Here is a 23327-nt window from a genome sequence, read left to right as displayed (position 1 = left end):
CACTCACTAGTTTCAATGACTGCAGAAGTTTTAGATCATATTTAATGTAAGAGCCTATGGTGATGAAGGAAGAAGTTCAAGCTGCTTTGAAGGAAATAGCAAAAAATAAGGCCCCAGGAATAGATGGTATACCAATTGACATATTTCAGATAACAGATGTTGCCCTGGATGTGCTCACCAAGTTGTGCCAAGAAATCTGGAGAACAACCACTTGGCCAACTGACTGGAAGAGATCTATATTTGTTCCCATTCCAAAGAAAGGTGACCCAACTGAGTGTGGAAACTACAGAACAGTGTCATTGATTTCACATGCAAGCAAGATTCTACGGAAGATCATCCAAAAACGATTAGAACAGCACATCAGCAGAGAACTGCCGGAAGTCCAGGCTGGGTTTAGAAGGGGTCGTGGTACTAGGGATATTGTTGCTGGTGTTAGATGGATCTTGGCTGAAAGCAGAGAATACCAGAAGAATGTCTATCTGTGTTTCATTGATTATGCAAAGGCATTTGACTGTGTGGATCATAACAAACTGTGGCTGACTCTGAGAAGAATGGGAATCCCAGAACATTTAATTGTGCTAACATGAAACCTATACTTGGACCAAGAGGCAGTAGGCAGAACAGAGCAGGGTAACACTGCATGGTTCAAAATTGGGAAGGGTGTACGCCAGGGATGTATCCTGTCTCCATACCTTTTCAACATGTATGCAGAGCAGGTTATCCGAGAGGCTGGGCTCTATGAGGAGAATTGTGGCATCAGGATTGGTGGAAGATCTATTAACAATCTCCGTTATGCAGATGACACAACCCTGCTTGCTGAAACTGAGGAGGACCTCATGCACTTGCTGCGAAGGGTCAAGGACTGCAGCCTTCAGTATGGACTGAGGCTCAATGTCAAGAAGACAAAGATTCTTGCCACTGGACCAATTGGCAGCGTCAGGATGGATGATGAAGAGATTGAGAGTGTTCACAGCTTCCGTTTGCTCGGCTCCACAGTCAACACTCTTGGCACCAGCAGTCAGGAAATCAAAAAGCGTATCGCGATGGGAAAGTCTGCTGTTAGGGACCTCTCTAAGGTACTCAGGAGCAACAGTGTCTCTCTGGAGACTAAGGTGCACCTGATACAGGCCATGGTATTTCCAATCGCTTGTTATGCATCAGAGAGTTGAACAATGACTAGGGAGGACAGAAGGAGAGTGGATGCTTTTGAGCTGTGGTGCTGGAGAAGGGTACTGAATGTACCATGGACTGCCAGGAAAACAAACAGATTCATCTTGGAGAGGATTAAACCAAGCTACTCCTTGGAGGCAAGGATTCTGGGGCTTCGTCTGACATACTTTGGACATGTTACCAGGAGGGACGGGTCCTTGGAGAGGGACATCATGCTTGAGAGGGTGGAGGGACAGTGCAGGAGGGGAAGACCCTCTATGAGATGGATTGATTCGGTGACTGGGGTAATCAGGATGGGTGTGTCAGAGGCGGTGGGGTTGGCGCAGGATAGAGCAGGGTTTAGGGCTGTTGTGCATAGGGTCGCTATGAGTCGGAAACGACTCGACGGCACATAACAACACAACAATAACAAGCTCCTATAATATTTTCCTATTTTTTATTATTATACAGTGTTGCTATGAACTGAATATATGTAATATATATGTAAAAATCTCCTTTTGAATGATTTTGTTGGAATATCTTTGCAGAGGTAAACGGAAATTGTAAATTTACTATACTGTGGAATATTTTTATTTTGCAGAAATGGCCTGTGACCTAAAAAAATGTTGGGAAGCATTGGTTGTCAGCAAAAGAAATTTCATAGTCCTAATGTGATTAAAAATGACAACAAGTGAATTTTTGCCTTCCTGACTTCACAGTTTGAATGGGCAGTTAATTACATGCCTTTGGAAAGATAATGTGAGTTAGCAAATGAATTCTAAATAGAAGATGCAGCTATTAAGGGTTATACACAAGAATGTACTTACATGTTAAGTTGCATGACAAAAGCTCTAGCTGCATGTTTTACACTCATGAGGTCCTGGGAGACCGCCACATTCTTCAGGAGTTTTGTATTTTCAGAGAGCTTGTGTAACCTGCCCAATGTGGCAAAATACTGGAGACAGTGTAGATCTGAGCACCCATGCTCTTAAACATTCCACTAGGGGAAACCATACCAATGCAAGAGAGATGTTCATGGAGGTGTCTCATCAGTTATCTCATAACTGAAGATATTAGTTTCCCAGTCTGTCTAAATGGCACTTGAGAAAATGAGAAAGATAGCTGGGTGCAACCTCATCCACAGATGAGGCTCTTATTTGGAAATTTCCTTTGAACACAGTTACAACCAAATGCCTTTTAGTAAGTACTTGTGCTGAGTGTTGTGCCTTCTGGTTAATTCTAGCACACAGAATCCATGTCCTCTAGAGACCAGTCCATGTGAGTACACAGAGGACATGGTACTCAATAATTGAATGAAGAACAACTGCATTAAAAGGCAAGATAAAATATTTACCTGGTGTTAAGGTGTTTGGGCCCTGTGGTGCATGGTTACATGTATGGCTGCTAACTAGAAGGTTGGCAGTTCAAATCCACCAAGTGTTCCAAAGGAGATGAGGCAGTTTGTCCCTCTCCAAGAAAGAACTCCTCCTAGCAACATGCCCAAAGTATGTGAGATGAAACTTCATTATCTTTGCCTCCAAGGAACACTCTGGCTGAACCTTCTTCAAGAAATATCTATTTGTTTTCTTAACAGTCCATGGGATATTCAGCACTCTTCTCTAAAACCACAGTTCAAAGGCATCAATTCTCCTGTCATCCTTATTCACTGGTCAGCTCTCAGATGCATAGTAAATGACTGGGACAGGATTAGTCTTGGGTTGTTGTTGTTGTTATATGCCGTCCAGTTGCCTGTGACTCATAGCAACCCTATGTACAAGAGCCCTAAAGGCTGCTCTATGCTATGCCAACCTTGCTGTCTCTGACACACTCATTCCCACCACCCCAATCACAGAATCAATCCATCTCATCGAGGGTCTTCCTCTCCTGCGCCGTCCCTCCACTCTCCCAAACATGATGTTCCTCTCCAAGGAACAGTCCCTTCTTGCAACATGCCCAAAGTATGTCAGACGAAGCTTCAGAATCCTTGACTCTAAGGAGCATTCCAGCTTCACCCTCTCTAGGACACACCTGTTTGTTCTCCTAGCAGTCCATGATATATTCAACACTCTTCTCCAGCACCACAGCTCAAAGGCATCAATTCTCCTTCTATCATCCCTAGTCATAGTCCAGCTCTCTGATGCATAGCAAGGGATTGCAAAGACCATGGCCTCTATCAGGTGCACCTTAGTCTCCAGACTGACATCATTGCTCTTCAGTACTTTGTAGAGGTCTCTAGCAGCATACTTTCCCATCACAATATGTCTTTTTTTTTTTTTTTAGTATATGTGCTGCCGAAGGGAGCACACACAATATGTCTTTTAATTTCCTGGCTGCTGGTGCCAAGAACATTGATTGTGGAGCCAAGCAAACCAAAGCTATGAACAATCTCAATCTTTTCCCCATCTATCATGATGCTGCCAATCAGCCCAGTGGTGAAAATCTTTGTTTTCTTGATATTGAGTAAAAATATGCCAATTCAAGTAGTATGTGGCTACCTGCCCAGTTATTTAATTTATCAATTTTGGATGAGCCCCTTAAAGGATCCCCTTATTTTCCTGGCAAGATACTCAATGCAAACTACCCATCTTCGTTTTCTAGTGCTGTAAGAGAGATACCACATGTGGATGGCTTTAACAAAGAGAAACTTATTCTTTTATAGTTAATGAGGTTGGAAGCTGAAAAGTAGCAAGGGCTGCATGGAGATGGCCATGTCTGACTTTTATCTATTTCATAAAGGGGAACCGTCCTCATCGATAGCATCAATAACACAAAACCAATTCTCATGAGGTCAGACATGTCCTCCATGTTCCTGCACCTCTTTCTTCTCTTTTCAACACCAATCTTATTGCGAATATGATAGCTCACAGACCACACAAAACCATGATGGGGAAATAAAAAGATTATAATCCAGAATAGTAGCAGAATACAGTCAGGACAGGCTCTGAAATGTGTGCAAAGGCACCTCAGCCTTGAGCCTCATGGCGTTAAGCCTGTGTTGGAAAGTTCTTAGTCCTGTCAGTATCATCTCTCTCTCCACCTCCTACCCCCAATCCTACCCCCAAGTTGTCCAGTGATCCTGGGCAAAGGCTCTTAGCTTAGCTCTGATTCTGTCCGGGGAGGGCAGCAGTCCCAAGGTCTGCTCTGTGTCATGTCAGGTCTCTACTTCTCCACTGTGGCTGCTGTGGTTGTTGCTCTCATTCTGAAGGATGAGTTGCTTTCTCTTGTTTGCTCTTGGCTGGAGGTGAGGTTTCTTCTCATTCTGCTGCTGGATCCACTCAATTTAATGGCAAGATTAGCCAATCCCCTTGTGCACTGGTGAGATAGACAATCCCCTTATGGGTACTTTAACATCCCCTCTTCTCACATTCCTGCCCATCCACATGGCAAAGTCAAGCAATGGCTAGGAAAGCCACTTTGACTAAACCCATAACTCCACAGAAGCCTAAATTCAGGTTGCTGGCTCTGAAGGAAGACTTTCTTCTTGTTTCTCTTAGTTAGAAGTCTGCCTGGTTCCAAAGGATGCACTCTGATTCATTCTTTCTGGCACTGATATGTCCCACCCCCTCACCCTCAGCTTTCTTTTTTTCTTGGGAGAGAAAAGGTGTTACAGGCCACACTCAGGAAAACACCTCTTACATCAGATCTGGATTGTGATAGGATTAAGGGTGCTGCATCCTACCTTAAATGCTTTGCTTATAGATTGAGAGGGGACTTGTTTAACTCTACTATTATGTCATTATAGGGTTGTATTCTGGGGGACACAGTTCAATCTATGACACCTCCAGCAACACAGCACAGCTAAAGAGGCTTGAAGTCTGTTTTGTGAGGGTAGCAGTGTTCCTTCCCAATTGTTGTGTTGTTGTTATGTGCCGTCGAGTTGCCTGCGACTCATAGCGACCCTATGTACAACAGCCCTAAACTCTGCTCTGTCCTGTGCCAATCGCACTGTCTCTGACACTCCCATCCCAATTAACCCAGTCACTGAATCAATCTACCTCATAGAGGGCCTTCCTCTCCTGCGCCGTCCCTCCACCCTCCCAAGCATGATGTCCCTCTCTAAGGACCTTTCTCTCCTCACAACATGTCCAAAGTAAGTTAGATGGAGCCTCAGAATCCTTGCCTCCAAGAAGCCACCCGGTTTAACCCTCTCCAGGACAAATCTGTTTGTTTTCCTAGTAGTCCATGGTATTCTCAATACTCTTCTCCAGCACCACAGCTCAAAGGCATCAATTCTCCTTCTATCCTCCTTGGTCATTGTCCAACTCTCTGATGCATAACAGGTGATTGCGAAGACCATGGCATGTATCAGACGCACCTTAGTCTCCAGAGAGACACCACTGCTCTTCAGCACTTTGGAGAGGTCCCTAAAGTCCTTCCCAATATTAGAGGAAAATTCCATCAGTGCCTTCCAGACACCAATCTGTCTCTTGTCTTTATTCAATCTCTCAAATATACAGAATTGAAGCTGTAATATCCCAACAGCAAAGATCACTGCCAACAACTCCATTCTCTGGCTTATGTTTTGCTGAAGTATACAGCTCTATCCTCAGGCTCAGAGAAATCACTTCGCTTATGATTTTATTTATCCAATTGGTATATGACTTACCATACACTAGGCACTATTCCAATTTTTTTTAATTCTATTGACTTATTTAGTCTTCATAATCATGCTATGATGTATGTCCCATTGTTATTCCCATTTGACAAGGCCCAGAGAGGTTCAGTAATTTATCCAGTGATGCACAGCCAGTGATTGGCAGAGCTAAATGGACTCCAGAGTCCCTACTCTTTACCCTGGGCTGCTCAGAGCAAACAGTGCCCCAAAGGCTTTGCCATCTGTCAAGGGTTTTTATCCTTTGTGATCTGATAGCTGTGATAGCTGTGTGTCTTTTTTTTTTCCTTTTAAAGGAAACACTTTTCATATGCAATACAATAGTTTATAGAATCCACCACACAATTCTGTAAGGTAGGAAGCTGGGAAGAGATTTATAGTTTTCATTTGGTAGAGGGGAGATGGAGATTCAGAGAGAGGTGATGTGATTTTCTCAGAGTCATGCTTCCTAAAACTTGCTCAGAGTTAGACTTCATTCTCCGGTTTATGGAGTCACATACCATCAAGCTCAGCTGTTCTGCCTTTAGTAATTCCCTGCATCTCTCTGGGTCTTGTTTTTCCTGCACAGCAGTGGGATTGGACTAGGGGTTCTGTAAGAAGCTGCCTGCTGCAAACATTTTGTAATACTGAAATTTTGGAGAACACTTTTTCCTGATCAAGCAATTGGCCCTCCTGAATCTCTCCTCTTCACTCACTGAGATGCATGCAGGAGCAGAGAAATGAAAGCATCTTACTTGTATCCAGCCTGGTACATACTGTCTTTCCTGTCTTCCGTGTTATCATGGCGAGAGGTGAAAGTGGTTTTTGATAGGACTTCCTCTCTATACTCTTAGTTATTAGTGACTGTGAGTCAATCCTGACTCATGGCAACCTCCTGTGCCAAAGAACAAAATGTTTTCCCATGCTGTGTTATCTTTATGACTGTATGGCATGCTTGAGTCTGTCCTTGTGGCCGTGTGTCAACCCATTTCATTGATGGGTTACCTTACCTTCACTGGTCTTCTATTTTACCAAGTATCATATTCTCCAGCCATTGTTCCCTCCTCAATGATGTATGCATCCTATGGGAGTAGAAGTCTTGGACATTAGTCTGTGGTCTATAGAATTTTCATTGTCTCATTTTGATATTGCCAGGCCTTTCTTCCTAGGCAATCTTAATTGGAAAGTTCTGTAGAAACTTGTTCATTAGGGTGAATTTGTCAGTATACACAATACCAGTGGCATAATTTCCAGCAGCATAGCAACAAGCAAGCCATCATGGTATGACAAACGAATAAGTGGCTGATGGTCTATATTCCTTAACACACTGCTGTTGAGTCCATTCTGATCGTAGCAACCCTTCCATTTTGTTTCCAAGGCTATACATTTTTATAGGAAAGAAAGCGCTCATCTTTCTCCTGGTGGATTTGAACTGCCGGTCTTTTGCTTGTCAACCCAATACCTTAAGCACTATGTCGTCAGGGCCCCATCTATATTACTTAGAGTCACCACATAACTGTGTTGTTGTTAAGTGCCGTTGAGTCGTAGGAGACTCATAGCGACTCTATGAACGAAAGACCTGAATACTTGTATAACTTTTATTGTTTCTCCAAGTTCATAAAGTTTCTGGAGGCAAGCTATTTCAGAAGTGGATGCCACTCCTGTTTCCAAGCTTCTTTTAATAGGGGAGCTACACCAAACTCTGTCCACCATGGGTAACCATTATCGCATTTGACACATTAGTGTCACAGTGTTCAGCTTTATAGCAACCACGAGTTACTTCTGTACAGCAAGTGGACACACCATGGCTATACGACCTAGAAGAACGTTTCACCAAAAACAATTAAAGACAGGCCTGAGGGCTGTGGATTAGAGTCACACACATAACTAGGATGGCAAAATATTATATAAAATAACGACTTTGTTTCAAAGATCATGAATACACAACCATGTGCACCATGGTTCCAGAGAACTTTTATAATCACAATGATAGCTGGCTAGCACAGGTACTGTGAGGCTAGCATTATATCAAAGACTTGACATGGAATTATTTATTCCTTGAACTGCTTTAAGTTGAGATTATCCTGACTGCTAAGTTGTAAAAGAAGAAACAAGCTCAGAGAAATAAAAGAACTAGCTCAGGATCTCATAGTTATTTAGTGCCTTAAAGAGGTCCTTTGTAGATCAAAACATCTTTTGATTGCTGCTTCCATGAGCATTGATTGTGGATTCAAGTAAAAGAAAATTGTTGACTACTTAAGTCTTTACCCGTTTTATCACAATGCTGCTTTATTGGTTCAGTGAGGAAGACTCTTATTTTCTTGATGTTGAGATGTAATCCATATTGAAGGTTTTAGTCTTTGATCTTCTTTAGTAAATAGTTTGAGTCCTCTTCACTTTCAGCAAGTAACACTGTGCTTTCTGCATATGTTGTTTTTGTTGTTATGTACCATCAAGTCAGGACTGACATGTGTCTGACTCTGCTGTGGGTTTCAGAGGCTATAAATTGCACAGGAGATTGTCCCACCTTTCTCCTGTGAAGCAGCTGGTAAATTTGAATCACATACAACTATTTATATTAGGCCACTAAGAGCAGGTTGTTAATGAGCCATTCTCTAATCCTGGTGCTGTGTTCTTAATGTAGTGTTGTTGTTGATTGCCTTTAAGTTGAGCACAACTCACAGCGACCCTATGAACAAAAGGCCTGAAGCTCTTCTACAACTATCAACATTTATCAAAGTTCATAGAGTTTTCAGAGGCTTGTTTAGGAATTGAATTATTGTAGCTGTTGTTGTTACATGCCATCTAGTCTTAAGTGACTCATAGCGATATTTCTCCACATTCATAGGGTTTCTGGAGGCAAGCTATTTTGGAAGTGTATGCCATTCCTGCTTCCAAGCTTGCTTTAACTGGGGAGTTCCACCAAACACTGTCCACCATGGGTAACCATTATCACTTTTAACACATAAGTGTCACAGTGTTCAGCATCACAGCAACCACGAATTACCTCTGTACAGTAAGTGGACAGACCAGGGTTATATGACCTAAAAGAACGTTTGACCAAAAACAATTAAAACCAGGCCCAAGGGCCGAACCAAATTTAAGAACCAAAGCATCATTCAAACTCCAGGAGCTCAGTCATTCCAAATTCCTCCATAATGATGCATTCTCATTGGCTCTCACCACCGAAAAGCGCCCATCTGGGAGCATTCCGCTGCTTCTTCAATCTCCTTCCATTCTGATGCCCCATGTTTCTTCATAGAGTTGAACTTCTTTAATGATTTGTGCACCATATAGACTGAGTACACATGAGGGAAGGATACATATATAAATAGAAGACGAACAAAGGCCTGAAGCCTTTCTATAATTATTATCATTTCTCCAAGTTTTTAGACTTTCCAGAGGCATGTAGTTTAGGAAGTAGATGCCAGTCCTGCTTCTAACTTAAACCAACCTGGGAGCTCCAACAAACATTGCCCATAATGGGTAGCCAGTTATCGTGTTTGACATACCTATGGCCCAGTTGTCCACCATCACAGCAACTCTATGTTATTTCAGTAAAGCAAATAAATAGATAGACCTCTGCTGTACCACTGTAAAGAATGTTATCCAAAATCAATTCACATTTGGTCTGAGGGCCCTATCGTATTAGGAAGTGAGGACCTTTTCAAATGATTTGCTCAATGCTACAATCAAGAAGGCCCGTGGTTCGAATCCATCAGATGTTCTGCTGGAGAAGGAGGGGCAATTTCCTCCTGTACCAGTCAGATCTGACTCACTGGTACACAACAAGAACAAACAATCCATCAAATAACCAAACAAACATAATATCAAATTATTTGCTCAAATATACAGATTGGATAAGTATGGTGAAAGTATACAATTTTCAAGCACACCTTACCTGATTTTAAATCATGTAGTATGCACTTGTTCTGTTCAGATGACTGCCTCTGGGTCTATGTACAGGTTTTGTATGAGTACAATGAAGGAATGTCCATTCTTTGCAATTTTATTCATAATTCTATTATGATCCACACAATTGAATGCTTTTGCATAGTCAATAAAACACAGGTAAACCTCTTTCTGGTATTGTCTGCTTTCAACCAAGACTACCTGACATCAGCAATAATGTTTCTCGTTCTATGACCTCTTCTGAATTCAGCGTGAATTTCATGCAGTTCTCTGTTGATGTATTGCTCCAACCCTTTTTGAATCATCAAGCATCTGCTGGAGTTCAATAAAATGGGGAAGGCTGAGTTCCAGGAGAGCAAAAAGCTGCCAGGAACAGCGTACTCGATAAGCAAGACAAACATGGACTTACTTGTGCTTACCCACTAATCTGTAGTAGAACAAAGCACATTTCTCACCACAGCAAAGATTCTGTTCCTAGGTATGGCTGGCATCTCTCTCTCACTTGCCTACACATCACCTTCGTACATCACATCAGATGTTCTAATGACATGTATATCTGCATCACTTGTTCACATAATCTCCCTACAGAATCAAAGTTTGTTTTCAAATTTGCAATCCCTGACAGTGACAGAAAACCCAATACTCCAAGTAAGCATGGGTTTATTTACTAAATGGTGTTTACTTTGCTTATCGGATAATCCGCCCCAGTTGCTCTCCTGGAATTTGCAGTCTGGTGAGACGATCTCTCCTTCGAGTCGTTACCAAACCCTAGCTATTTCTTGAAATAAATGTGATTAAATGAGCTAATAGGCTACTCAGATATTCCATGACCAAAGTGTATCCGTGGGGGCCGTGTCTAGACTGTCGGCATAAGACGCTGCGCCGCGCAGAGCCAGGCCAAGGGGGCGCTGTTCAGTGACGGAACGCATTTACATACCGAAAGCGCTTGTCCCTCACCGCGCCCCGTAGGCTCCGCCGCCGCCGCCGCCGCCCTCGGCGCTAGAGGAGACGGAGCAGGCGCTGTCCCAGCTCCCGCGCGGGGAGGCAGCAGAGAAGGCGGCGCGACTGGCCCAGGCGGCGGAGCATCGGGCGGGCCGGCGGGGGAGGCTGGCAGGCGGTGCCGGCAGCGCGGGAGAGGAGCACCGTGGGGTGGGCGCTCCCGGCGAGACGAGTCCGCTCCATGCGTGCGGGCCGAACTCGGCCCCTTCGAGCCGCCGACATGAAGAAAGACGTGCGGATCCTGCTGGTGGGAGAACGTGAGTTCCCCCCGCTGCCGCCGCAGCCCTTGCGCTCTGCTCTCGCCACTGCGCCCGGGCCTCCCGGGCCCTGCAAAGCGGCCCTTACCCCCTTATCTTACCTGGGCCTTCTCGAGTCTCCCTATCCCCTGTCCGCACGTCGTCCTCCGAAGGTCCCCTCCTTTTCTTCTTGGAGTCTCCTGGGCCCCACTGTTTCCGAAGCAGCCTTCTTTCCCCTTTAGACGCTCTCATCTTCCGCGGAGACTCCTTGTCACTGTCAGACAGGTGCAGGACCCGACAGACGGACCAGCTGAGATGGCGTGAACTGGCTCCGGGGCAGGCTAGGGGGAAGGGTGCAAACTATCTGACTTGAGAGCAAGGTCAGGTTTCTGGTTTTGTTTTCCTTCGCAGGCTTGACTCCTTTTTCCTATACATTGACATGAGGGGGCGGAGCGTTTTAACTGTACGCTCAAGATCCCCCCCCCCCAAAATGCTCTCATTTAAGTTGGTATGCAAGCGCTCAGTGAATGGGTAATTAGTTGGGGGGGGGGATTCTTAGTTGAGGAAATTAGGCTTACTTTGAAGCCTAATTACCAATCCCTTTCTTTTTAAACCGCATTCATTCCTGTAGCTAGAAATGTATAAATGCAAACAGATGTACATACGCAAGACCCCCTAGAGATTCTTAGATTTCACCTTTTGAAGATTCAGTAAAGGAGGAATTTGCCTTCTGTTCAGACATGGGACAGAACAGCAGGGACTTTGTATCACTGTGCAAGTTACGTGACTCAGTCAGTAGGACTAAAATAAGAAAGTGGGCTGGGGAGAGTGCAGTGTTGATTGTTTGCTTTGAAATAACATTAGTTAATTCTCTGCCATTGCTGGTTTGTTATGTTGTGGTTATTTTTCCCATTCCTGTTTTGAAGCCTTCCATTCTAGTCCACATACTATTCCTAAGTAGCCTTTCCCGGTCACTGTGATGAACATCTTAGGAAAAAAAGCAAATACATTTTTCACTCGCTTCCTCTTTGACCTTCTTACCTGGCTCACTTACTGTTTGGAGGAATCTTCCTTTAGGGTGAGACTTTAGAAGTAAGTTTAGCCAAACGCAATTTACTTTTCTGGTTTGCAGTTGTAACTGTGAATGCTTAAAACTGTAGTCTATATTTTGCGTGAATTTCTTTTACAAAGTTCAGTAAGGTGTTATTTAACATGCTTAAGCTTGACTCATGCTTATGCATTTAGGAAATTGAGCACGAAGGGAATGTGAGTAGGTCTCATTTAAAATAGTGAATGAATCCTTGGTGGTGGTATAAAATAGTTTTGTACCAATTTTTATTTATACCAATTTTTTAAAACAAAAATATGTTTTGAATATAGAAAGCAAGCATATATATTGTTAGTTTGTAAAATTTCTTAGTGGAAATGTAACATATGTATAGAAAAAACTATTTGTTATATTGTCAGGTTGAGGACTTTTGAGTTAGTATGTTAACGCTATTATTTACTTAGGATTACTAAGAAATTAGTACTAGAGATTCAGAACTTACTTGAAAAATTTCAAGTTATGTTCTGCAGAAATGAAAGTGAATATACACTTTCTGAATATGAAAGAGGTGAATATGCCTTTGGTCCCAGAAACCTTAGGGAGGAACAACACAAGAAAAGGACTTCTCAAAGGAAAAGTTTTTTGAAAAAGACTTTCTTAAAAGGGTGGTACCAAAAGCTTTGGACCAATTTAACATACACTTAATTTTTGTAAACATTTTAAATGGGAGAAATAAGGATTAATACGCAACTGAAGTTCATAATTTTAGCTATTTAGAGGCTAGTATTTTGAGGGGACCTATTTGAAACATGCCTTTTTAAGCATGACCTTTTGAGACTTAATGTGAATACTTGACAGCCATTAGTTTGGTTGTAGCACTTTTAAGTATTAGGTAAACATTAGTATGACTAAAGTCTAATGTATGGATTTATCTACATCACTGATAATGGGAAAAACATTGTAGTTGTTTGGGTCTTGACTTGCCGATCTGAGTAAGTCCAGTTTCCAGTTGTAATTTTAGGATAGTTCACCAATGGGAGTGAGAAAAAGGAGCATCATTTCTGGTGTGATAGTAGAACCTATTCATTTTTAACATGCCATACATTTTTCAGTTGTTAGTATCTGTCCCTGAGCCACACAGCAACAGCTTCATTCACTGAGGCCTGTGAATAGTTGTGAATGGTTTCAACATTCTGTTGGCTAACCTGTATGTACTAAGGCGGACACAGTCTTTTTTCACCCACTTTTAATCCACTAGGGTTTAATGTTAACTGCTTGCTTAATGTTAGGGCTTAGATCAGAGAAAGTAAGTTTCTGTTAAGTTTGAAGTGTTTATCTGCAGAGAAAGCCAGAGCTTTTAAAACACCATCAACCTTAGATAATTGAACATGTGAAGTACTGTTCAGACCAAATTGAAAATTATGATTCTTTAAGCAAACAACAGCAGAATTAAATTTTGAAATATACCCAATGAAACTTAGCTCTTCGTATCATAGTTTTTTTTTTTTAAAGATCATTCTTTTTTATGGACAAATCAGTAGGCCAGACTTTGTATTTAACTAGCTAAAATACCCTTTTATCTAAATCATGCAGCTACATTAAAGGTCCAGACTCCCTGCTGTTGTGTAGACCTGGACTCATAGGTACCATCCATTGGGTTTGAGACTAAATCGAAATATGAAGAGTGCAGATCCACTGGTGCGTTTGAACTGCTAACCTTTTGGTTAACACAACATATCATGCACTAGGCCCCTAGAGCTCCTTATATTAAAAAAAAAGGATCATTTTCGTTTTAATGAAAATTCTTTTAAATGACATTGAGTTATGTTTGTCTTCTGTTGATCAGATTAATTAAGAAAGTGGGGCTGTTACCCTCTTTTAAAATTTATCTCATAGGTATTAACTAATTAGTTTATTATAGAAACTTCTTCCTATCTAGTTCAAGCTTCCACTCGTCTGGCCTTGACTTTTGGACTACTGTAATATCTCCTTAGCTGGTCTTTCTTGTTCTACCTTTTCCCCCCACTAATCCATCTATGTAGCAGGCAGATTTATCTTTAAAAAAAGACCTCAAATCCCATTACTGCCTTTTATAAATTTTCTGGTGCTTCTGCTTTCACTTAAAGTCTAAACTGGAGACTCTAATATAATGGTTCTCTAATAGAGGACCCAGAGACCCTGCAAACTGGCCCTTGTCTCTCTGTCCCACTTATTACTGCTCTCTACAAAAAGGCCCTCCCACTCGTTATCCCCTTATTTGTGCATTGTTTGTCTCTTTGACTAAAAAGGAAGCTCATGAGGACACAGAAATCTGTATTGTTCATTGCTGCATCTCCAGTGCCTCCAGTACAGACTTGGCACAATAGTAGGCCCCAGAATAGGTGAAAGAATGGATGTGCTCAGTTTAGTTCAGGTTGTTTAGATTTCCCATATTTTCCAAACCGTTCCTCTCCAACATAAAAACAACGATCACTCTCCTTTCTTAAATCCAGTCTGAAGTGGTGATTGTTAAGGTTTGAAGCAGCAGCATTCATCTTGCCTGTTATTTCACGTCTTAACTTTGTGTGTGCCAGTAGAAAAGTAGGCTAATGACTTGGGATGACAGTGCACTGTCTGTGTCATTACTTGGCTGTCAGGATTTACGTGTTGTATGCCATCCAGTCAGTTCTGCCCCTTAGCAGCCCTATTGAAAAAGATAGAACCGCCCAGGAATTACAGTCCTTGCCAGAGAGGTCAGCTTCTCCTTGAAACACCAGAGGCTATTTTAGAGGATTGAAAGGGCACAGGAACATACCTTGGGTATAAAAGCTAGGTTTTATAATCGAAGAGACTCAAGACATAAGCTAACATTTATTTTAGTGGGGGGGAAAGCCATACACACCAAACTTTCTACAGTCATTTAGAGCAATATTGCTGTCCTGATCTTTGTTAGAGGGATACTTAAACTCCAGCTTCATTATACTATGGTTAGTACCTGAGTGCTGAAGTTTGTTAGAGTCTATTTTCCATCATATTTTACACACACACACACACACACACACACACACAGAGCTCTGGTGGCAAGAAGCAGTGCTATAATCTTGAAGGTACGCAGTTCAAATCTGCTAGCTGCTCTGCTGGGGAAGGATCAGCAGTCTCCTTCCATGTGATTAACTACCTCTGAAAACCCGCTGGAGGATTAGCTATTGGACGGTACACAACAACATACATATACATGTTGTTAGGTGCTGTTGAATAACTACAGCTCCCTGTGTCAGTTCATCTTCCTGAGGTTCTTCCTCCCTTTCTCTGACCCCCCACCTTTTTCAGCACATCTTTTTCCAAGGACTGGGCCCATTCTGATAGCTTGGCCAAAGTATGTAAGAGGAAGTTTTAACAGCCTCGCTTCTAAGAACACCCTGGTTGCACTAAGACAGACTTGTTGGTTTTTTTGGCAGTCCATGGAATAGCCAACATTACGGCTCTAAGGCATCAAGTGGTCCTCTGTCACACCTACACATATGCATGTTTGTGTGTATACATACTATAAGTGCATACACATAAATAGCTGTGAATCCCTAGGGTACAATGGTTAAGTATTTGGCTGCTGACTGAAATCTCTGAAACTCGTGAGTTACTCCTTGGGAGAAAGATGTTGCAGTCTGCTTCCATAGAAATTACTGTCTTAGAAATCCTATGGTCTATTTCTACTCTGTCCTGTAAGGGTAGTGTTATGTGCTGTTGAGTTAGAAGCTGCTGACTTTCCAGCAGGTTGTCAGAGGCTTTAAATCACATGGGAAGATATTGCCTACTTATCTCCTTAGGAGCAGCTGGTGAATTAGAACCTCCTGCCTATGGGTTGGCATCACAATTCCTAACCCCTAAACCACCAGAGCTCCCTTCTGTAAGGGTACTAGGACTCAACAGCAGTATATGTTTTCTTTAGGTCACCAGTGTTGCCCTGATGGAGAAGGGTGACTTGTAGTTGTGTGATGGCCTTTCTCCTCCAACAGGCCGTGATTACCTGCATAGGGTCAATGAGATTTTTTTTCCTTTGGAACAATATTTGTTATTTCCCCAAATGGTAAAGTCTTAGTCACACACCCTCTGACAGTATAGTCTTACTTCAGTAACCTGGGAAGAGACAGCAGAGCGGCTAAACAGCAAACCAGATAAACATGAGGAGGAGGGCCTGTGCCACTTGAAGTACGAAGTGTTTGTTACCAGAAAAAAGCAGGCAGTATGGCAGTGGGTGGTATGGAATGGGTGATAGCTGGAATCAGAGAAGGTTATTTCTGCTTTATGAATATTGGGAATTTTATAGTATTTTAGAACTCGTTGCCTAAATGGTGTCATGAAAAGACTAAGAAGTTATAGTCTGGATAAATCTAGATAATTTGCTCTGTAGTGGTGAATTATATTTCCTGTGGATGACCTACTTAAAAGCATGGAGTTTCAGAACTGTGGTGTGTTGTATTGAACTGAATCATAAAGCCTCTGTCCTTCGGGATAATTGTGGCCTTGCTCCTTGTTTTTATAGATCCCCTCACTATTTCTCAGGCAAAGTAGAGGTGGTGAAGACCATTAGACGTCTGTCACAAAGGATACTTTCTGACCTCCATATTAAAGCTAAAATTTAACTAGTGAAATGATTTGGGAAGAGGCTGAGAATTTGTTTCCTTCAGAGAATAGTTTTTATTTTCTGGAGCACTTCAAAATATTTCATGTTCAGACACATGTCTGCCATTGTTCAAGAACACTTGGATAGTTTTTAAAATTGTGAAAGTATTTTTCTTTATAATGAAGAACTCATGGAACACTATACAACATGAACAAGTCTAGAAGACATTTTGCAGAGTGAAAGAACTCAGTCACTAAAAAATCATTAAAATTTTAAAGATAGGATGATTATGAGGATGAGGTGTGGAGCAGGAACAGAATGGATAGTGAACCCTGAAATGACTTAGGGGAAGGGAAGATCAGCTGAAATGAATGGGTGATCAGATAGGATGTGTATCGCAGTTAACAATCTGGAACAGGACATGCACCACTGACTGGATGAGGGGGAAGAACAAGAGAAGGTTTCCCTGCAGAAATAATCACGGAGGTTTGACAGGACAGGAGGGGAAAGAGGGAAGCAGAGTTTGGCGAATGGATAGGTTACTTGAAAGGAAAGGGAGGCTACAGTGAGGTCTTGATTGCTGTTAAGTCGAGTACTTCTCATAGCGACCCTGTGAGAACAAAAGATCTGAACCCTCTCCTATCCTGCGCCATCTTCACACTTCCTGACACTCAAGAGTCCATTGCAGCAGTCACTGTGTCATTCCACCTGGTTGAAGGTCTTCCTCTCTTACACCCTTCACCCTTTCCAGCATCTTATTCCTCTTCAAAGAATAGCCCCTCCTAGTAAAGTACGTGTGGCAAAGCCTCATCGTTATTAAACGATGTTAATTGTTTTTCCTCATTTCAGCTGACTTCCCATCTGGAAACACTACACTACTATAACTATCCTCATTCCTTTAGTTTTCAAAGCTCTATTATTTAAGAAGTAGGTGTCCCATCCTGCTTCCTAGTCTGTCTTAATCAGGGAGCTCCACCCAAACCTGTCCACCATGGGTAATCCTTATGGCATTTGACACACCAGTGGCACAGCTTCCAGTATCATAGCAATCTCAAGTTATCTTAAAAAAAAAAAGTTGGTTCGTTGGGACTTGCATGAGAGTCTCCAGTTTGGACCATTTGCATTTTGGAGGGTAGGTTGTTTTGAACTGAGGTCTTGATAGGACATTGCAAATAATGGTATTAATACAATTGTAATTATTATTGTATAATAATACAGGTGAGTGACTGAATAAAATTAAAAATGTTTTTCTTATTTCCAAAGCACTTTAATTTCTTTTTCAATTAAAATTGGCTTAAGAGTGGCCTATTTAAATTTTAAACTAGCTGCTTGCTTATTTAATAGTGTCACTCAGAGTTAGGTAGGTAGGCCTTAAGGAAAACAGAATCCTCAGCTTAAATTCACAGAAGCACTTCTTAACTAAATCACATCTGTGCAATCCTTTATTAGTTAAAATTACATCTCGGTGAATTTCCAAACCGAGAAAACTCAAGTGATATTGATGAAAATGTGCTCATTTACTTCAAGTTTATGATAATTTGTTTCTCTTGCTCCAATTTTGAGCTTTCTCTTAAAAAGGAATCACTCTTGGAATTATATATAGGAGAGATTCAGGTTCTTTGATTTTTAGAACAGATTTTATTATATAGTTCTTTCAAAAAACTAGGTGATGATGTTACTGGCTCCTTCGAATTGACCCCTTACTTGTGGTGACCTATGTGTTATGGAGTACGTCTGCTCCATGGAACTTTTTATACAAGCAGTTCATCAGGCTTTTCTTTTGCAGTGTCTCTGCTGGATTTGAACCACCAACCTTGAGATTATCAAACTGGTTGCCATTGAGTTGGAGCCAAATCTTAGCTGACCCTCCATTGGGTTCCTCAGGCTGTAAACCATATGGGAGGGAGATGGCCCAGCTTTTTCCTATGTAGCCACTGGTGGATTTGAACCATCAGAGAGGTGCAACTCCATGAGAATTATACCACTAGAACTCCCCAACTTTAGATTGTTGTTGTTGTTGTTATATACCATTCATTGAGTCAGAACTGGCTCATAGCTGACCCCCAGGGGGTTTTCAGAGCCAGTAAATCACGCAAGAAGAGATTGCCTGTGTTTCTTGCACAGAGCAGCTGGTGGATTCAAACAGAGTACTTAGCAGCCCAGTTTCTCACCTCTAAGCCACCAGAGCTCCCTCCAATTTTAGATTAGTAGTGGATTATAAGCCACTCACGTACCCACTGCCATCAAATTGGTTTCAACTCATAGCAATGTTCCATTGGGCTGTATATTCCAAGGCTGTAAGTCTTCATGGCAGTAGACTGCCCATCTTTTCCCCTGTGCAATAGGCTGCTGGAACAGTTATGTTGTAATGAGTGCTAAGCTGCCTCAAGTTCTTTGCCAGATAAAACAGTGTATGAATAAATTTTTAAAAGTATCACATTCTAAAAGATAGCACTTATGTAAATTACTTAAATGAAATTGCACTACTGTGTTATATGTATATTTTGTGATATGTAAAGCTATTAAATTATTGTCGTTGAAAACAAGGTCTTGATGTATATATGTTTGTATCTTTCTGAGTTATTATTTCAGAAGATGAAATAATAAAAGAGAAGCCATTCACACTTTAGGGGAAAAGATGATAGAGTAATTTGCCATTAAGCTCACATTAGCTTGTAGGTAGTGGAATGAGGACTTAACCCTGTATTGTCTGTTTTAAAATTTGTATTTTTCCATGATGCCACTTGAAAACTATTATTTTTTAAAAAAGTTATCAGCTGTTATTACAATTGATTTTGCCAATTTTCTTAGACTTTAAGATTTACAAGTTATTTTAAGCACTCTGCTGTGAAAGTTTAAACTGTGCTTTGCTTAGTAAAAGTGGGGAAGGTGTTTTTAAAGTGACTCTGGGAAGCGTTTTAGAACGTGTTGTGCAGAGCACTGAATGGCTGTTGCACAGAGTGGGCAGGGAGGAAACAGGATCGAGGGTGACCACATCAAAAGCACCTGCTGACTAGAAGGCTTGTGTATCAGAGTAGTGTATGGATAATTGGAATTCAAAGTAAGTAAAGGACCAAAGAAGAATTGATGCCTTTGAATTGTGATGTTTGGTAAGATCATCGAATTTACCGTGGACTGCCCAAAGAATAAACAAATCTGTCTTGGAAGAAGTCAAGTCAGAGTGCTCTTAGAAGCAGGGATTGGTCAGTGAAAGACCCTCCACATGATGGGTTGACACAGTGCCTGCAGTAGTGGGCTCATGTTTGTCAAAGATGATGAGGATGGTGCCAGATGGGTCAGGGTTCAGATCTTTCATTCATAAGGATGTTGAGTCATAATCAACTGAATGCCTGTCAACGGTGTTATTTACTTTGGACATGTTATCAGGAAGCCCCAGTCCCTGAAAAGGGACACCTGCTTGGAAAGTTCATTGAAAGAGAGGAAGACAGACTGTGAGTTAGATTGACACAATAACAATGGGTTTAAGCACCAGAGAGGTGATGAGAATGGCTCAGGATGGGGCAGAGTTGTGCTCTGTTCTTTGTTCATAGCATTGCTGTGAGTTGCTACTGACTTGACAGCAATGTAAGTTTGAGTGCACTTGTACAATTTCTTGCCCTGGATTTTCTCACGGGTAGAGAATATGAGTGAATGGGGCTCTTAGTAAGTAAGGTGAATAGCAATTTCCAAGTAAACTATTAGTTCAGTTGAGGGCTCAGGAAATCCGCAAAGGCAAGAATGATTATAGAAATTCTGCCAGTCAACACCAGCAAGCTTAATTCTGACCTCTGATCTTAGGGCACAGACTTTTTGTTCAGCGTGAGTGATCAGATGTTAGCAAGTTGAGCGCCTGCCTCCAGAAGAAGGCAGGTGTTCATGGAGCTGGTTGTTTTTAATGTTGGCTTAGGTCTTGGGGAAGAGGAGAATCTTTCAGTACCTCCTCTCTTGCCAAGGTGTTTCCTTTCCTATCTTTGAGACCAGTGTTCTTAGAATAGATGTGGTGGTAGGTTTACACCTGGCAGGAGCCCTGTTTTTGCAGACAACCAGAACTACCTTTCAGGTGAATTGAGCTATGAAGAAATTGGAATTTCCGCAGAATGTTGGTCTTTCAGTTTGGAATGTATCTTTGGGAATGGAGAATGTGCATGGGGAAAGTAGAAAGAGATTCTCTGTGACTTGGAATTTTGGTAAGTACAGTTGAGTTATAAGACTCAGAGTGCCTCTGTGAACAGTGGATGTGAACCCTGCCCTATCCTGTGCCACCCTTATAATTTTTGATACACTCGAGCTCACTATTACAGGCACTGTCAGTCCTTCTGATTGAGCATCTTCCTTTCTTATGCTGACCCTCCACCATTCCACTTAATTGTACTAGTATGAAATCTATACCTAGACCAAGAAACTGTTGTACAAACTGAGCAAGGGAATACTGCATGGTTTAAAATGTGGAAGGGTGTGTGTGAGGACTCTATCCTTTCTGCCTGCCTATTGAGTCAATACGCTGAGCAAATCATTTGTGAAGCCACTCCATGAAGAAGAATGTGGCATCAGGTTCAGAGGAAAACAAATCAGTAACCTGCATTACTCAGGTGACACAACTTTGCTTGCTGAAAGTGAACAGGACATGAAACGCTTGCTACAGAAGATCAAGGACTATAGCCTTCGGTGTGGATTACATCAAGAAAACAACCTCACTACAGGACCAACAGTCAACATTATGATAGATGGAGAAAGGATTGAAGCTGTCAATGATTTCATCTTCATTAGATCAACAATCAACACCCTAGGTATCAACAGTTAGGGAATCAGGAGACGTATTGCATTGGACAAGTCTACTGTCAAGGTCTTCTCCAAAATGATGAATTGCAATGCTCTCAGTTTGAAGACTAAGATGTGCCTTGATTCAGGCCATAGTCTTCCCTGTTACCTGCTATCCATCTGAGAGTTGGACAGTGAAAAAAGATGAAACAAGAATTGATGCCTTTCTTTTTATGTATATACATATTTTTTTTACATCATATCCTTCCCATTTCATTTTCCCCTTTCATTCATTGTTGTACATTTTCCTCCCTTCCCATAGTTCGCATTTCTCTTTGAAAAGAAAAAATAATTCTTTCATTGTTATACAATCTACCCCCCACCCCCAAGTCCATAGTTCACTTTACTATGCATTTCTTTTTCTGGCATCTTGCCATGAAAATAATACCTAATCATATGTTCTTTTTAAACAGTTCTCTCCCTCATCTGTTTCAATGCAGTATACATTTTTTATCCCCTCTTTGACACTATGCAATATTTGTCCTTTTGTGACTTAGATATTCCACTCAACATAATGTCCTCCAGGGTCACCCATTTTGTATAATATTTCAAGAGTTCCTTGTTTTTTCAGTGCTGCATGGTATTCCATTGTGTGAATATACCACACCTTCTCTATCCATTCGTTTTTTGATGGACACTTGGGTTGTTTACAGCTCCTTGCTAATGTGAACAGAACTGCAGTAAACATGGGTATGCATATATCTGCTTGGGTGGCAGTTATGGTTTCTTTAGGGTAAATTCCCAGTAGTGGAATTGTTGGGTCAAATGGTCTTTCTGTTTGCAACTTTTTGAGAAAATGCCATACAACCTTCCATAGTGGTTGCACCGTTTTACACTCCCACCAACAGTGAATAAGGATTCCAGTTTTTCCACAATCTCACTAGCATCTGTTGTTTGGTGCTTTGTTGAATTTTGCTTTTCTTAACTGAGGTGAGATGATATCTCATAGTTGTTTTGGTTTGCTTCTCTCTTAGAGCTAGGGATTTTGATCACGTCTTCATGTTTTCATTTGCCATCTGAATGTCTTCTTTGTTGAAATGTCTGTTCATATCCTGTGCCCATTTTGCAGTTGGGTTGTTTACCTTTATCTTGTTGTGGCTGATGCCTTTCTTTAAATTGTGCTACAGAAGAGTACCTATGAATAACCCATAGACGGCCTTAAGAACAAACAGATATGTCTCGATAAAGGTGCAGCCAGAGTGCTCCTTGGAGGCCAAAGTGGCTTCGTCTTTCATACTTTGTGCATGTGGCTAGATGAGGCTATTTCTTGGAGAAGGGCATCATACTTAGAAAGATGGAGGGTCCGCAAGGGAGAGGAAGACCCCCAGTGAGACAGATTGACGTGGTGACTTCAGCAATGGTTTAGAATGTGTTAGAGATGAAGATGGCACAGGATAGGGTAGGGTTCAGGTCGCGTGTTTATAGGATCTCTATGAATTGTACTCGACGGCACTTACAGGGTTTTTCTAATGAGTTTTAAAAAGAGAGATGAGAAATGGATACATTTTAAACATCCTGGTGAAGGAAACCCCGGACCAAACCCGCTGCCCTTGAGGTGATTCCAGCTCATGATATCCTCCACCAGATCCCAAGGCTGTAAATCCTAATGGGAGTAGGCTGTCTGTTGTTTGTTTGTTTTTTTTTTTCAGTTGAGGAGCTGGTGAATTTGAACCACTAATCTTTCATTTAGCAGTACAGCAGGTTACAAGGTAGGTGACCAGCGCTCCTTTGTGGTAAAGGAAGGAGGCTTCAAAGATAAAAGGGGACACGGATTTCCTGAGTGAGTGTGATTCAGGATCAACAAGTTTGTCATAGAAACAAGTATGCTTCTTGGTGCACTGGTTAAAGATTTTTTTTGTTGGCTCAAAGTGTTGGTGGTTTGGAGCATCAGAAACATTTTTGAGGCAGTTTGCCTGGGACAAGGTTTAACAGCCTCTGAAGCCCTGGACGCGAGTCTTAGGCCCATAGATTACT

General features: G+C 41.7%; 1 protein-coding gene across 4 annotated transcripts in view; it reads left to right on the top strand.

Moving 5' to 3' along the window:
* The first annotated feature begins 10800 nt into the window (after positions 1-10800).
* Positions 10801-23327, top strand: part of RHOT1 (ras homolog family member T1) — a 78870-nt gene continuing 66343 nt past the window's right edge. For 2 of the 4 annotated variants that reach the window (XM_006890928.1, XM_006890929.1), the window contains exon 1: positions 10833-10908. In XM_006890928.1, coding sequence (XP_006890990.1) covers positions 10833-10908 — 76 coding nt within the window. Of the gene's footprint in view, positions 10909-23327 lie in introns of all 4 variants that reach the window. The other 2 variants (XM_006890927.1, XM_006890930.1) reach the window with 2 other exon arrangements.

The sequence above is a fragment of the Elephantulus edwardii genome, unplaced genomic scaffold, assembly GCF_000299155.1.
Source record: "Elephantulus edwardii isolate Elephantulus edwardi_28Jun2011 unplaced genomic scaffold, EleEdw1.0 scaffold00094, whole genome shotgun sequence".
NCBI classification, from domain to species: domain Eukaryota; kingdom Metazoa; phylum Chordata; class Mammalia; order Macroscelidea; family Macroscelididae; genus Elephantulus; species Elephantulus edwardii.
The sequence above is the reverse complement of the archived record's forward strand: the minus strand, read 5'-3'. Positions and strand labels throughout refer to the sequence as shown.